The following is a 15,709-nucleotide window of genomic DNA, read 5'->3' as shown; positions in this document are numbered from 1 at the left end:
TGTTTAAAGATAAGTTCTGTACTTTGATTAATTTATGTAGACTATTCCGAGTGTTGTCGGCAAAGTAACACAAATTGACACAACTCGACACTTAACATTCAGTTTATTTGCGTTTTTCCAAAGGTTCACGAAAGAAGTCTATTGGCGAGTTATTTTTGACATACGTTTTATTAGTGCACAGTTGTCTTTAAAAAAAAGGGCATTACAAGCAAGTTTCCCAAAGGTTTAATTTTGATAAACTAAAATTTGTTTGTTAACGAAAGTCTTTTGCAATTTTTAGGTTACTTTTAGTCAAGTTTATTTATTAAGCCAAATTGTTACTGTTCAGAAACAAAAAGAAAGGCAAGGCAAGCAAGCACCAGTTGTTTGAGATTTGTTTATATTTTTATTGGCATGTTATTTAATACAAGTTGTTGTGCCATTTTTGAGAAACAAACAAAAAGAAAGTAAAAACAAGCAAGTGTGTGTTTCAAAAGCTTTAACTTCGGTAATTATAAGATTATGTGTGTGAAAGACATTGCTGAAAGAGCAAGTTACATCATGTTCTAATTGTTTTTATAAAACAAATGTTTTTTTATAGAGCTATTTACAAATCATTTTTTCACGAATTTGTTTCGCAAATAATTTTTGATCCTTGAAAAGCCTCACATATATTTTACTGACTACTAAGTCTGTTTATCAAAAGAAGGTCCTACCTTTGAGGTTGCTTAAATTGTTGAAGCGTACTTTCAGTGCAGTTAAGAAAGTTCAATAAATAAAACATAAACAAAGGAATTGCATTAACTGTTTATTTTCTTTCCCAGCATGTGTGTAATTCATTTAAAATATTCCAACAACAATGGTTAAAATATTTACCAACATTTGGTGGGAAAAGTGACCAATTTATGTACAGAAATTTAAACGAACCCAATAATTGGATACAGCATTTACCAATACATGGTGGGAAAAGTGACCAATATGTGGTCAGAAATTTAAACAATCCCAATAATTGGATACAGCATTTACCAATACATGGTGGGAAAAGTGACCAATATGTGGACAGAAATTTAAACAATCCCAATAATTGGATACAGCATTTACCAATACATGGTGGGAAAAGTGACCAATATGTGGACAGAAATTTAAACAATCCCAATAATTGGATACAACATTTACCAACAATTGGTGAAAAAAATTACCAATTACCCCAAAAATATTCACTAACAGTTGGTTGAAAATTGCCCAGTATTTGAACAAATACTTTTAACCAATAAATGGTATACAAAGCATATCCAACAGCTGTGTAATTAGAATTAACCAACTATGTGTAGTTGGGTTTGCCCAATAATTTAGTAAATGGTTTAACCAACGGCTGTTGGGCAATAATTGCCCCAAAACTGGTGGGGCTGATATTTGAACCAACGTTGGGTAAAAAGTTGGGTAATTTTTACCCTTTTTTTTTTACAGTGCACCTTCGTCTTTGCGCTTTACTGGTTACAAATACACCTCAAATTAGACACAGCGGGCATTTTCCAAACTTTAAAGTCACCTGGAAGTGGTATTTTTTCAAATTTATAAAGCTTTTGTCACTAATATATGTGTTTTGATGAGTGGAATGGGAATAAACAGTTAACTAAGGTTTTAAAAAATCAGTTTATGTTATTTACAAATTAAGAGAAGACCCCGACCCGAGAGGGCGCTGTTCGTGACGTCAATCGAGGCAGACTTTGCCTGTAATGCGTAGAGTAAACACAATTATTGCAAAGTACATGTACGGACCAAGTCGTGAGTTTGTACGTTTCAGACAAATAATTGTTTTTGTTTTTTCCGGCAATGCCGACCAGGTGTATTGCTGCTGAATGCAGAAAAACACTTTTTGAAATGTACCAACTCACGACTTGGACGTACATGTACTTTGCACGTGTGTTTACTATACGTATTGCCGACAAAGTCTGCCTCGATTGACGTCACAAAGGGGGTAGGCGGAGTCAGCCCCCCAAACAACTTTATATATTTTTTTAACATATAAATCGTGACAAACAATTACTAAAAAAATTGTGTTATTGTTCGTAAGCATATACTCTTATGTTTGAAAGAAAAAAAATATATTTCCAGGTGACTTTAATAAAGGGATCTGCACCGGATGCCTACACTGGTCACCCATAGTGGGGAATTAACATGTTAACATGTGCTGTAAGAGGATGTTTCAAAAGAGGGCGGTACCAGAAGAAGTTTGTAGACAGTTTGCCATGGGACAGAATATCCGGGGGACAGAAAAAACTCCTGTCACAACGGCTCCAGCTCCAATTTTGTCAAAAATTGACGACGGTGCCCAAAACGGAGTCAGAACACATTCCCCACTGAGGTTTAGAGTGCCCTTCCCATCAACAGTAATCACAAGTATTGTTAAGAGATTTGCATGGTGTGGATAACCGAGAAGAAACTTGAGATGAAACGTCGAGATCACACACCAGCTCTTTTCAGAGCCAACACTCAAACTAAAAAGATTTGCACATGGTTGTACCCGCAAGTTTACTATTTATATAAAGTTTCTCCCTATCACTCTAAACACAGTGTTTAGATTGTCAACACATTTCCAATAAGCACAAGTTTTGCACCCATTTTTGCCACACCACATGTTTAACCTAAAACATGTTTAGATCATGTGTGTTTAAATCCCACAAACCATATACCCCAAACTGATAAACATGTTTGTCATTTAAACACGTTTAAAAAATGTGTACAACTTAGATGTCTATAAAGACACTGGACACTATTGGTAATTGTCAAACACCATGTCTTCTCGCTTGGTGTATCTAAAATGCATAAAATAACAAACCTGTGAAAATTTGAGCTCAATTGGTCGTCGAAGTTGCGAGATATGAATGAAATAAAAAACACCCTCGTCACACTAAGTTGTGTGCTTTCAGATGCTTGATTTCGAGACCTCAAATTCTAAACTTGAGGTCTCGAAATCAAATTCATGGAAAATTACTTCTGTCTCGAAAACTACGTCACTTTAGAGGGAGCCGTTTCTCACAATGTTGTATACTATCAACCTCTCCCCGTTACTCGTTACCAAGTGAGGTTTTATGCTGATAATTATTTTGAGTAATTACAATAGTGTCCACTGCCTTTAAACTCTAAAAACTGTTTTTACAGTATAACCGTGTTTTCTTTATTTTCCCTCAGCTGTACCTACGTCCACGCCGTCCGCAAATTAGCCAATCTTTTCTTCAAGCGTTTCGTCACCATGTGGCAATATATAGACTTCCTCTATTACAAAAGCCCAGACGGTAAAAACTTCCGGAAATTCCTTAAGGTTGCGCTTGACTTCTCCAGACAGGTGATCGTTAAGAGGCAAGCAAAGAGAGGACAAGAGAGGGTGTTTCGTGATCTCTTGGATATTTTAATAGACGCCCGGGTGAGGAGGCTATTTTTTTTTTACATTGAGTTTCTGATTATCACCTAAAAGAAAATTGTAAATGTAGGATGTAAAAGGACATTGAAACTCTTGTTTTATATCTAGGATGATGACGGACAAGGCCTGAGCGAGGAAGAGATTCAGAACGAAGTAAACACATTCATGTTTGGCGGGTACGAAACGACCAGCACGGCAGCCACGTGGGCCATCTACTGCTTGGCCCAGTATCCGGACTACCAGGACATCTGCAGGAAGGAGGTTGACGATCTGATGAATGCAAAGGGCACTGACGAACTTGACTGGTGGGTGTCAACCTCGTTCGCACGGCTAGTGCTTCCTGTGTCGTTCGTTGATCAAGGCAGATTTTATTTATTAAACCCGTATATGATCATATTATGCCCTTTTCGAAACTGCGATCTCGGCTTCAACTCCGGCTCACATGCTTCGTCAGTATGTCATTATTAAAAGCATCATGCTTGAAGCATTACTGACGAGGTCAAAGCCAGGAGCCTGCACCCCACGCTGTTGTTTCTAAAACGGCCAATGTGTGTATAGACCATCGTTGATGAAGAAACCGCCCTCTTGATGGCATGGACGGCCGATTGGTATAGCAACACATTCAGTCGTGTTAATAGATGTTGTGAACAAATTCAAAATTTCTGCAAACTTTCAATTCTACAAAAACAAAACATGCATCCCATTGGTACCTTTGTTTACAGCAAATTTAACCCTTGTTGGGTATTAAATTGTGTAACATTTTTTGAAACAGTTTTTGCTCTGCATTTATGGCCTCCCAAAGGTATCCTACCTTGGGCGGCAAAAACGTGGACTATGATGTTGTAATAGAAAGGTCTGTTAGTAATTGAAAGGCACTTCACGCATATTTTGCAATGAACACTGAAAATTTGTTGGGTCTTATCTCGCAGCGAAATAAATTGACACAGTACAGGGTTATAGTATACTTACCGGCCAAAACCCATCAATCAACCTCATTTCTCAAATTATGGGAAATGATGGAAAACGCCTTCATGGTTGGAGTGTCTAATTGGTTCGGCGTGATACCCTCAAAGTCACGTTTTACTAATTATGGCCCTTTTTGAATCCTCGTCATTGGCTTTTGGATTCGGCTTCGGGCTCCGTCCTCTGGTCTGACTCCCTGAACGTATATCACGCGTATTCAATACAACTATGGGGTCTAGCTTTCCAGGACTGAAGCTGAAGCCATGGCTTCGAAAAGGGCTATGAAGGAAGCGGTGCAAAAAGGCCTTATAAAGCATACCGTCGGACCCCTCACACCGGTTGTCGTGAACGAGCTGTGAGTGTATTGATGATGGACATTAGTGCGACCCTTCGAGGCTATGTGTCATATACTGACTTTAATTAGTCTTCTCCTTTAACACAAATGATGGACCGCGAGTCATCACTGTGCCATCTTATGTTTGGTACCCTGTTGCACACAGTGCTAATGGTTATTCTTCTTCCTTTCAAAGGACCAAATTATATTAGTTGTTCGAGCCCCCCCCCCCCCCCCCAACAAAACAATGTGCCCATACTTTAAAGGGGCTGGACAGTGGATTATTTGGTAATTTTCAAAGACCACTCTTCTTACTTTGTGTATCTCATTATATGCATAAAATAACAAACCTGCGAAAATTTGGGCTCAATTGGTCGTCGAAGTTGCAATAGAATAATGAAAGAAAAACACCCTTGTTGCACTTATATTTTGCGTGCTTTCAGATGCATAATAAAAGCCTTCAGCTGAAGTCTTTTATTTGAGTTCTTTCTCAAAAACTACGCTACTTTAGATGTAGCTGTTTCTCACCGTGTTTTATACTATCAACAGGTCTCTATATTGCTCGTTACCAAGTAATTTATTATGCCAACAATTATTTTGGGTAATTATACCAATAGTGTCCAATGCCTTTAAAATTGTGAATGGTTTCCCCATTGTGTTGTTGCAGGACTGATATGAGTTCATTGCCTTTCTTGACCATGTGCATCAAGGAGAGCCAGCGACTTTATCCCACTGTGCCCTTCGTATTCAGACGCCTTACGGAGCCACTGGTCCTCAGCGACGGGAGAGTCATCCCAACAGGTACGTGTTCCATCTTTGATTTACCGTTTTCTTTTCATTTCTTGTTTATGCAAGTCATCATACCTACATAGCCTTATAAGGGAACTTAAGGTGTGGGCTGCAAAACGACTAGTTTTTCCAGAGTCCGCCGCCACCTACTCATGGGGCTGATACAGGGTTACCCCCTTTACAGGCCATACGGGTGTAGGCTTTGGTATCATCCATCAGAAGCCTGGCTGGTAGAAGGCACTATCTCCCCAAACGTTACGAAGCAATTATGGTCAAGTGTCTTGCTTAAGGACATAGTTAGTGTCATAACCGGAACTGGAACCCACACTCGTACTGATCAGTAACATCAGAGTTTGAAGCAGGTGCTCTTAGCCACTGTGATACTGTAGGTATTATCAGGATTAGGTGAGCTGACAAAGTAGTCGCAGAGCAGTCTTCAGGTTTGTGTGTGATCAACCATAATATGAAATGACAAACAGGTCTTCCTTATTTCCTTTCAAACGGAAACATTGCACGGGGGAAAAAAGTAAAATGCGCAGAGAATCTTTTTAGGAGAGTCGCGCACAAATCCTTTGTGCATTCTTTAACAATCTTCGTGAATATTGTTTAACTCACTCAAAAACTACAGCACCTCAACATGTAACATTTAAAGGGAGCTTTCTATCATTACATCTTACCTGTTTAATGTAAATCTGCGGAAGTTTGTGTTTTGTGTCATGCAAAAAGTACCCTTTATTGGAACAGCCTTATGGCGCGAACTTATTCACGGCGGATGGAAATTTATACAGACCCCGGGACTCGGTTTTCCCGATGCGGAATACACCTGTTCGGTGAGATTTCCCCCTGCGCTTTTCAAGATTAGGCAGGCCTGTGGGGATGGAGTGTATTTTGGGCAGTGCACTGTAACTATGGTTAAGTTTCAGGGGGTGTGTCATGGTAGCTTGCACAAGGGACTGACAACTTTGTTTCTAATGGGGGAAATGGCTCCATTTCCGTTGCCTTTTTCTTAAGAAATCCCCTTCTCCGCGAATTTCTTGTTACTGTTATAGATACTATTTTATATACGGTTATCTGGCGATAGTTTGAAATCAAATTGTCACATTAAAACTCTGAAACTTATTACCAATTTCCCAAATCCAGATTTCAAATGGGTGGGGGTACCCGGGATATGGACCTAAATTGGGGTGGGGGCACATGCTGAAAGTAATAAACAACTTCGACGACCAATAGGAGACTTTCCAACGCTAGGCGGCAGCAGACATACCGGGTAAATTTCCATTGTTTACGTAGTTCTGAACATGCGCACAATTCTGAGAACAATGGATTTACCCGGTAAGTCTGCTGCCCTCTGTCGTCCCAGAAAGTCTCCCATTGAGCTCAGTTTTTCACAGGTTTGTTATTTTATGCATATGTTGAGATACACCAAGTGAGAAGACTAGTCTTTGACAGTTACCAATAAGTGTTAAGTGTATTTTAGTTGACAAAAAAAAAACAATATTTGACCCATGTTGTTTGTCCAACAGTCTCTAAACCCACTCCTATTCTATCCATTCAATAAAACAATCCTCTCGTCTATTTGAATCCCCATAACACATCTGAGAGGAGAGGGAGATGACTTCGGGGCGGGGTTACCGTCGAGGGGGCAAGTGAAGGGTCGCATCTTCGTTCTGGACAATGAAGTACCCGGGTGCCCTTCGGGTGCAACGTAAGCAGAATTTCCGGAAATACGCACTGTATATGTTGAAACAAGCAGCCCATCTATTATACCGGTGTTTGCATCTACACAAGTGATTATACAAGCTTAAATAAAGGCACTGCAGCCGATTTCACGAAACGCTATTATTAATCCTATCTCGAGTTAGGACGAGTCCTAACTTAGGATCAATCTTAAGGTCTGCATGCTACAACAGTTGGGACTCGTCCTAAGTCCTAAGATGAGTCCTTAGTTAGGAAGAGTTTGGTGAAATCGACGGCTGAACACTTTGGGTAATTGTCAGATCAGTATTCTCACTCGATGTTTTCAAACATAATCATCATAATAATCAAACCAGTGACAATTTGGGCTGAATTGGTCATCAAACTTGCATGAAAATTATGAAAGAAAACCACACCGTTGTTGCATTACTTTGTGTGCTTTCAGAAGCATAAAGGCTTCATCTGAATTTAATTAGTAATTGAGTGATAAATTACTTCTTTCTCAAAAACTACGTTTACTTACGAGGAAGCCATTTCTAACAAAGTTTTATAACATGAACAGCTCTCCATTGTCCCGTACCATCAAGTTTTGATACTAAGAATTATCTTGAGAAATACCATTAGTGTCCACGGCCGCATTTAAAGGCACTGTACACGTTTGGTAATTGTCAAAGACCAGTGTTCTCATTTGGTGTATCCCGTCATAAGCATAAAATGACAAGCCTGTGAAAATTTGAGCTCACTTGGTCATCGAAGTTGCGAGAGAACGATGAAAGAAAAAACACCCTTATTAGACGAATTTGTGTGCTTTCAGAAAAGAATAAAAGACTTCTACTCCAGCTAGAAGATTTTTATTATTTTAGTGAGAATTTACCTCTTTCTCAAAAACTACGTTACTTCAGAGGGAGTCGTTTCCCACAATGTTTTAAATTATCAACAGCTCTCCAATGCTCGTTCCAAGTCAGTTTTTAATTTAATATTTGTTTTGAGTAATTACCAAACGTGTACATTCCCTTGAAGGATATTAACGGTGATGTTTTTGTACTTGAAAACGTCTCTGTTATTGTATCCCACGTAGGTTTTTAATGTTGTCAGAAGTTAAACGGTTCGATTGTTTTCAAAAGCAAGCTGTTAGCAAACAGTGAGCGCCTCTGCAAACAGTTGATGTGTTTAGTGTTCACTAAGGCTGATATTATTTTGTCACTATTAAAATGTGCTTCATTGACGCGTTCAGACGCCACAGATCAAAGGGCGATCGTCTTTGATACTTTTCTCACAATCTCGGAATTTTGTTTTAATACGTTTTATAATAACCAAAAATGTGAATGGGGAAATCTAATTTCACATCAATTGATAACAAATTACGGGCTTTTGGTTGGTTCAATTAGTAGGAGAGAGACTCTTACACATACATTGGCTTCGGTGAACAATTTCTCTCTTGAGGATTTTACGGTAAATTAACTTTCAGTCGCTAGGGAAACAGAGGTTTAATTGATAAAGTTGCAAAAGACAAGAACCGGTAAACCATAGACAATTCTTGGTAAAGTGATATTAAATAAAAAATAAATGAGAAACTGAAAAAATCAGGAGACTTCATGCGTTGTATGGTATGGAAATATCTTAAAAATAAAAAAGTCTTATAGCGCACGTATCTACCAAACAAGGTACTCAAGGCGCTGAGTATTTATTATACAAACTTTCAGAAAGATAGGTTATTAGCAGTGATGAATTCTGAAACCCAATTATTTAGCACCTTATAACGGTTTACAAGGTGCCACGGCGCACTGAATGCACATCTCGGGGCCTTGTTTACACTCCTGGAATAGAAAAGCAATTATTCGCTCCATGTAATTGCTAACTGCATGTCGAGCCTCGACTTCATGCTTCATGCTTCACCTGTGTTGTATAATATCTTTGGGGATAAAGTGTCGTAACAATTACCGTGAGACTAAAGAGTCGTATATCATGCTTCTATCACCGCTGTTTGTCCCCAATTTGAGGCTATACATCACGGAAAAGGATGCCCATGCAATATTATTCCACAGGGCAAAATAGTAAAGCAGATTGCACAAAATACACAAACAAAAGTCAAAATGACTGGGACTCCACCCGAACCTGAATGACATTATAACCACCAGAACTAAGTCTGGTGACTACACGCTTGCAAAAAATCTGCATTACAGTATCGGATGCTTATTTTTATTCCGGTATTCCATGCGTGTACTTGTTGTGACAGACTATTATTTGGAGTTAATCTTCTCTTATATTGAACTCACCTTCTCCATCTAGTTGATTGGGATAAGCTGCGAACAGTGGGGTGGGTGAGTTTGGATCTGTTTTCTTCCCTCCATGTTTGAAGTAAACAACCGATTATGATTGTTGAGAAATAATATTATTCTTTGTATAATATTTGGTTTGCGGTATGTGTGTATCTACTTGCCAGGATAGAGTTTGTTTTTAGAGAACTGTTTTTGCTTTATTCTATTACCGCGGAGTAGTTGTTCGGGGTTCGGGAGACTTATAAGTTCTGAAAATTATTATTCTAAGACAAACAAATACTAGAAAAAAAACCATTTCATCTTCCAGCAGGGTGGGTGCAGTGTTTGTAACAAAGACATGTTGGGATAGACTGTAGTCTACAACCTTCTGGAAAAAACATCTGTGTTTAACAACTTTAAACCATGAGTCCTTAAATCGCTGATGTTTTTTTTTAAACACCCATGGCGAGTTATTTCTGTCTTGTTGTCTCTCGACTGTCACACAAGAATCGATACTTTACATTTAAGATTATCCAATCAGTATCGAAGATAGCCACTAGTCATCACTAACGAACTTTAACTCAAATTTTCGATCAAACATAACAGGAAACATCATGAGCTTATTGAGCTAGTTTAGGAAACAATCCAAGTGTTTAAACTTTCGCAGGATACCATTAAACGTCAACAAATCATCCGGTACTCCCTATAAATGCTGTAACTTTAATCGACGACTCCCTCTTCTTCCGTTTCTTCTTCTTTTTTTCCACTACTTTTTTTTTGGGGGGGGGGGGGGTGTTGCTATTGCAAACCATGGGCCTACTTGCCAATCAAAATAACTTGTGATTTGCCATTGTCGAAACCATTGGCTTGAACTTTGGTATTATGGACCTCAATAAATAGCATAGCATGCAGTGCAGAATGATAAAAAATATATTCAAAACTTAACGAAAAATAGTAATAAGTTTCACAGTTGCCTTTTTTGTTTTACTCTAGAATATTTAAATTCTGCATAAGTCGACTATGGCCTGTCGAGTTGTTCTCCCTCTAAATAAAAACAACCCTGCACTGGTGTAAAATTCAAACGTCCGGTCATCACAGAGAGTATAGAGAATTTTTTCAAGATGCACAGACGCTTGGAAAAGTACACCCGTATAATAACTCAACGGGCCCTAAGACTTCCCCATAACAGGCTGAGCAGAGTCTAAAAGCTCAAGAATCAGTTAATTTCCCCAGGCCTGAATACACCTTATCGCAAATATCAATGCGCAAGCGCAGACTGTTGAATGAGGTGCATTGTGGGATATATATGGATCAAATTTGGATACCAGCAAGACCACAATGCACCTAATTCCAAGCTTTACGCGCGCGCCCCGGTATTTGCGAAAAGGTCTATACACCCTTGTACTTTAAAAAGCTTTGATACTTTTGATGTTTCGTGTATTTATGAACGAGTATTTTTAGCACTGTCAGCTATATTATTGGAGTTTATTCAAGACATTGGACACTATTGGTAATTGTCAAAGACTCAGTCTTCACAGTTGGTGTTTCTCAACATATGCATAAAATAACAAACCTGTGAAAATTTGAGCTCATTCGGTCGTCGAATTGCGAGATATGAAAGAAAGAAATAAACACCCTTGTCGCACATTATGGTCAAACGAAGTTGTGCGCTTTCTTATGCTTGATTTCGATACCTCAAATTCTAAATCTCAGGTCTCAAAATCAATTCGTGGAAAATTACTACTGTCTCGAAAGCTACGTAGCTTCAGAGGGAGCTGTTCCTCACAATGTTTTATACTATCAACCTCTCCCCATTACTCGTAAACAAGTAATTAAAATAATTTGTTTAAGTAATTACCATGATAGTGTCCACTGCCTAAAGTGGGGTGCACCCATACAGACGTTCCCTCCAGACGTTTCATCTAAGGCTTGTGGATACCTAAACTTCAGTGAGACTGCCTAAATGATTTGATCAGACCTCGTGGGCGTGACGCTCTTCAAACCAAAAATGTTTACAAATTAACTATCATATAATATGAATTAGTCCAGATAAAACGAACGCGATATGACGAATAACAGATAAAATTATGAAAAATATTAATTTCAAATTAGTCTAGACATGACACCAATTAACCTAGATTTTGTTGACACTATTGGGCATTTCCGATAGGTTAGTACAGTTAGTGTCTACCTTGTATATCAATTATGGATATTGGACATTCCCGTAGGTTTGTATACAGTGGGTGTCGTTATTGTTTTTTACATATTGGATATTTTGACATTCCCATATGTTTGTACAGTGAATGGCTACCTTACAATCGCCACATGATAATACATTTATAATAGAAATAAGATAATAATTGGTCTTCAAAATGACATAAGTAGACCGATCCATCCTATCGTCTTGTTTTCGTTTTTTCCCACTTTTCTTTCCTCAGATACTACGGTGTATATTTCGATGAGCGGACTGCATCTGAACCCTACGGTATGGGACAGTCCGCAGGTGTTCAGCCCCGAGCGGTTCTCCCCGGAGAATTGCGTCAATCGCTCCCCTCATGCCTTCCTACCGTTCTCTGCTGGACCAAGGTTAACTTTTCACATTTTTTTTTCTCTTCTCCTGTTTCCTCTTCAAAATGTCAGTTCTTTTTTTAAAGACTCTGGCCACCTTGGGTTATTGTCCAATGCCAGTATTCGCACTATAGTGTATATTAACCTAAATAACAAATCTGTGAAAAATTGGGCTCAGTTGGTCATCAACGTTGCACAATTATTTGTGTGCTTTCGGATGCATGTAAAAGCTGAAGTATTTTATAATAAATTGAGCAAGAATTTACATCTTTGTCAAAAACTACGTTACTTCAAAGGGAGCTGTTTCTCACAATGTTTTATACAATCAACCTCTCCCCATTACTCTTTACCAAGTCAGTTTCTATGCTAATAATTGCTTTGAGTATTTACCAATAGTGTCCATTGACTCAATCAGTTTTTAGGGGACTAACAGGGATACATTGGACCCGTTAGATCATCTATGAATATTGTCAATAGGATTAGAGGCTACGCATGTCGACTTTTTAGTCAATGTTTCTGGTACAACGTGTAACTTGTCTAAATGGACAGTAATTTGGGGTTGAACAAAGAAATGTTGACTACATTGGGGCTTCCGGGTAAGCCACGACTGTTCAAATTGGCCATCTATCTTTGAAACAAAGATGGGCTAGAATAGTAGGGCTAAATAGCTTAGTTGGTAGAGCACGCTTATTCGGATATTATGTCAGTGATATACTTTCCAAAGCTGCAGTACTTTGTACAAAGTCAGTTTTTATTGAAATTAATGTTCATTCCCAACGCATACGGACCCTTATGGTAGTACGATTGATAGCGTCATTGTTAATTTCGTGTCAACTTCTCATGAGCGTAAATTTGCAAAATCAGAGAGAAAAAAAGAAAAACTATTAATTTTATTTAATTCCAATGGACACTGCTTTAGAGTTGCACTGGTCGTGGGTTCGAATCACACCCGAGTAATTAATATGCCTGTGATTTTGTTCACCTAGCTCGGAAAGTTGGTGCTAACACACTTTGATGTATACGACGGGTACATTCAAACTATAATCTATTCATTGAAGTGTTAATCAATGATTTGGCAAAATGGAAGGTCAATATTGCAACAGTGTTGTCTGTTTGCATTCTTATCAAGCGGTAATTATAGCATATCGACGGCGAATTGTTGCGTCTAATAAACGCGGCTCCGCTGTCTTCAAAACGCGTCTCCCTCGACTTTTGTCTTGAAATAAGACTCTGACATTAGTTACGGTATGACATTTATAATCAATCAGACCGACATTAGAATTCTTTCCGAATTAATAATTCCCGTAAGTCTCTGGTTTCGTCGACAGTAATCCACCGGGAATTGTTTTACGCAGAGCCGACATTTTTGAAGAGTAAATTATACCGTGTCATTTTTTCCCCAATTTTCTTTGATGAATGCTGCGTATTCAAGAGGCAATTAATTTAATATTGGTGCAGCTGGACCACTTGAAGAACTCGACTGCCAGTCAATTCAAAACAATAATCACTTAAAGACACCAGGTTTCTTACTTGATAACCCAATGCATAAAACAATCTGTGAAATTTGGGCTCAATTGGTCTTCGAGTTTGCAAGAAAATAATGAAAGAAAATACTTGTTGCGTTGCAGTGCTTCTTGTGCTTTCAGATACAAAATAAAAGGCTTCAGCTGAAGACGTTTTTATTTGAGTGAGAAATTTACTCTCTTTCTCAAAAACTATGTTACTTCAGAGAGCCGTTTCGCATAAGGTTTTATACCAACAGCTCTCCATTGCTTGTTCAAGTAACTGTTTATGCTTACAGTTATTTTTGAGTAATTACCAATAGTGTCCATGTCCCTTTAACTGTTCCTTGATTGTTCCTTTCGCTCCCCAATAGGAACTGTCTCGGACAGCAATTCGCCGTCTTCGAGCTGAAGACGACCTTTGCCCTCCTGCTACGCCATTTTGTTTTCGAAGCAGACGAGAGTAAGAAAATCAAACTTGTCAACGCTGGAACTCTCCGGAGTGAGACGGGGATTCATGTTCTGATGAAACCTAGAAAGCTGGATGGGAAAGCTGCCTAAAGTATAAATCAGGTGTAGTAATAGCACACGTGGTTCTTGCTTCTGATGTTGTGTTTAATTTTGGAAATCTCCAAACATAATATGAATCATGATGTTGTAATACTGGGAGACTTTGAGATGCTGGTGGCAGCAGACACAAACGGTCCTTTTTTGCGGCTCTGAGCTGCGCGCACCTTTATGGAGAAATTTCGACAACGTTGCCATTTCTACACCTTATAATATTGTAATACAAACAAGGAGAAGTTTGCGGAAGTAAGCAAGACAAGTTCTCAAGAACAATAACTAAGTAGGATTTAAATCTGTGCATGGTGGGAATACGATTTGGAAAAGTTTGCGGTAACACCATGTAATGAATAACCAAAATATGTAACACTCACATGGTGTTATCGGAAACAAGACATATTGATACCTCAACAAGCAATGCATCAAAAGTTGCATCGATACAAGCTCATCACAGTTAAGCCTTTTTGTTTTTGCAAACTACTATTTACGAAGAAGCCAAAGTTCTACACTCGGTAAAAAAATAATGATATGAAAACAACTCAGCTAGCGATGAGCCCACTTCGATCGGGCTTTTTAAAACACACACAGTATATGACGAAGTTCATGATCAAAGCAGAGCGGGGGAAAAAGACAATAATACCCCGCAGGAAATTTCACAACGATCTCACAGCCGTGCAGAAAATTATCAGGTAAAGGTGTCCGACATTAGGTAGCTTATTTTCTCTCCATAGGTAAATATTTACCCCCAGCTAGGGTTCTTCTTTGTAGCAAAAAAAAACACGAGGAGAGTAGTATACAAAGCTTAATTCAATTATGTATGTTCATGACTGTGTGAAAAGTGATACTCAATATGCATATCGGGCTACTTTCCAGGGGAAAATAACCAATCAACTTGAAAGCTTTGCTCTCCAGATGATCATCTGCCTTAAAAAGATGTCACAAAAGGATGACACAACAGGGGTCTGTATATTGGGATAGTATATTTGCTAAAGGTAATCATTTTATACGGGTTTGGGTATATTAATGTTAGTTCGGTTTTTTTGTTTGTTTTTTTTTTTTTTATTGTTAGTTTGGACAATATTGCAAATGCTAGGAAATTGTGCAAGCCTTTGTTTTATTTAAGTATTTAAAGTTATTCTTTATCGGTTTTAAATTTCCTTAATGCGAAAATTCCATCAAAATGATAATATGGTAAGGTTGACCAAATAGGGCACGGAACGAAGAAGATTGGCGTTGTTTGTTTATGCACAATGGCCGAGGCAATTTACAGGCTGCCAGGTGTCTAGGAAGTCGCCCAGAGAAGAGCGGCAGTAAAGTGTATCATTTCATCTTTTACTTTGAGATTTCTATTAAATTTGTGTAAACAAAAACACCTTTTACTTTGTTGTCTCTTTTTTGTTTGTTTGTACAATTTGGTTTTACCCCTTACACCGATGTGAGAACTGTTTACTCGGTGCTTTCAATAGTTCTGTAGGGAAAAATCACCGGCATATTACTCGGGTGGGATTCGAACCCACGACCTTTGCCATTCTAGAGCTGTATTAGCAACTAGACAACCTAGATTGCCCAGTAGAGAGGCAGGTCGAATCCAATATTAGACTGTTTGATATAAGGGTTTAACCCCAAAAATATTCTT

The 15,709-nt window shown here is 38.5% G+C and overlaps 1 protein-coding gene across 1 annotated transcript; it reads left to right on the top strand.

The window, feature by feature from the left end:
- The first annotated feature begins 2,157 nt into the window (after positions 1-2,157).
- Positions 2,158-15,445, top strand: LOC117305614 (cytochrome P450 4F12-like). Its single transcript, XM_033790497.1, has 6 exons — positions 2,158-2,210; positions 3,172-3,403; positions 3,509-3,705; positions 5,365-5,498; positions 11,878-12,025; positions 13,884-15,445. The coding sequence occupies exons 1-6, from the start codon at positions 2,158-2,160 to the stop codon at positions 14,068-14,070; spliced, it is 951 nt and encodes a 316-aa protein (XP_033646388.1). The 3' UTR covers positions 14,071-15,445.
- Positions 15,446-15,709: the final 264 nt, after the last annotated feature.

The sequence above is a fragment of the Asterias rubens genome, chromosome 2, assembly GCF_902459465.1.
Source record: "Asterias rubens chromosome 2, eAstRub1.3, whole genome shotgun sequence".
Lineage (NCBI taxonomy): Eukaryota > Metazoa > Echinodermata > Asteroidea > Forcipulatida > Asteriidae > Asterias > Asterias rubens.
This window is presented reverse-complemented; position numbering and strand designations above follow the sequence as displayed.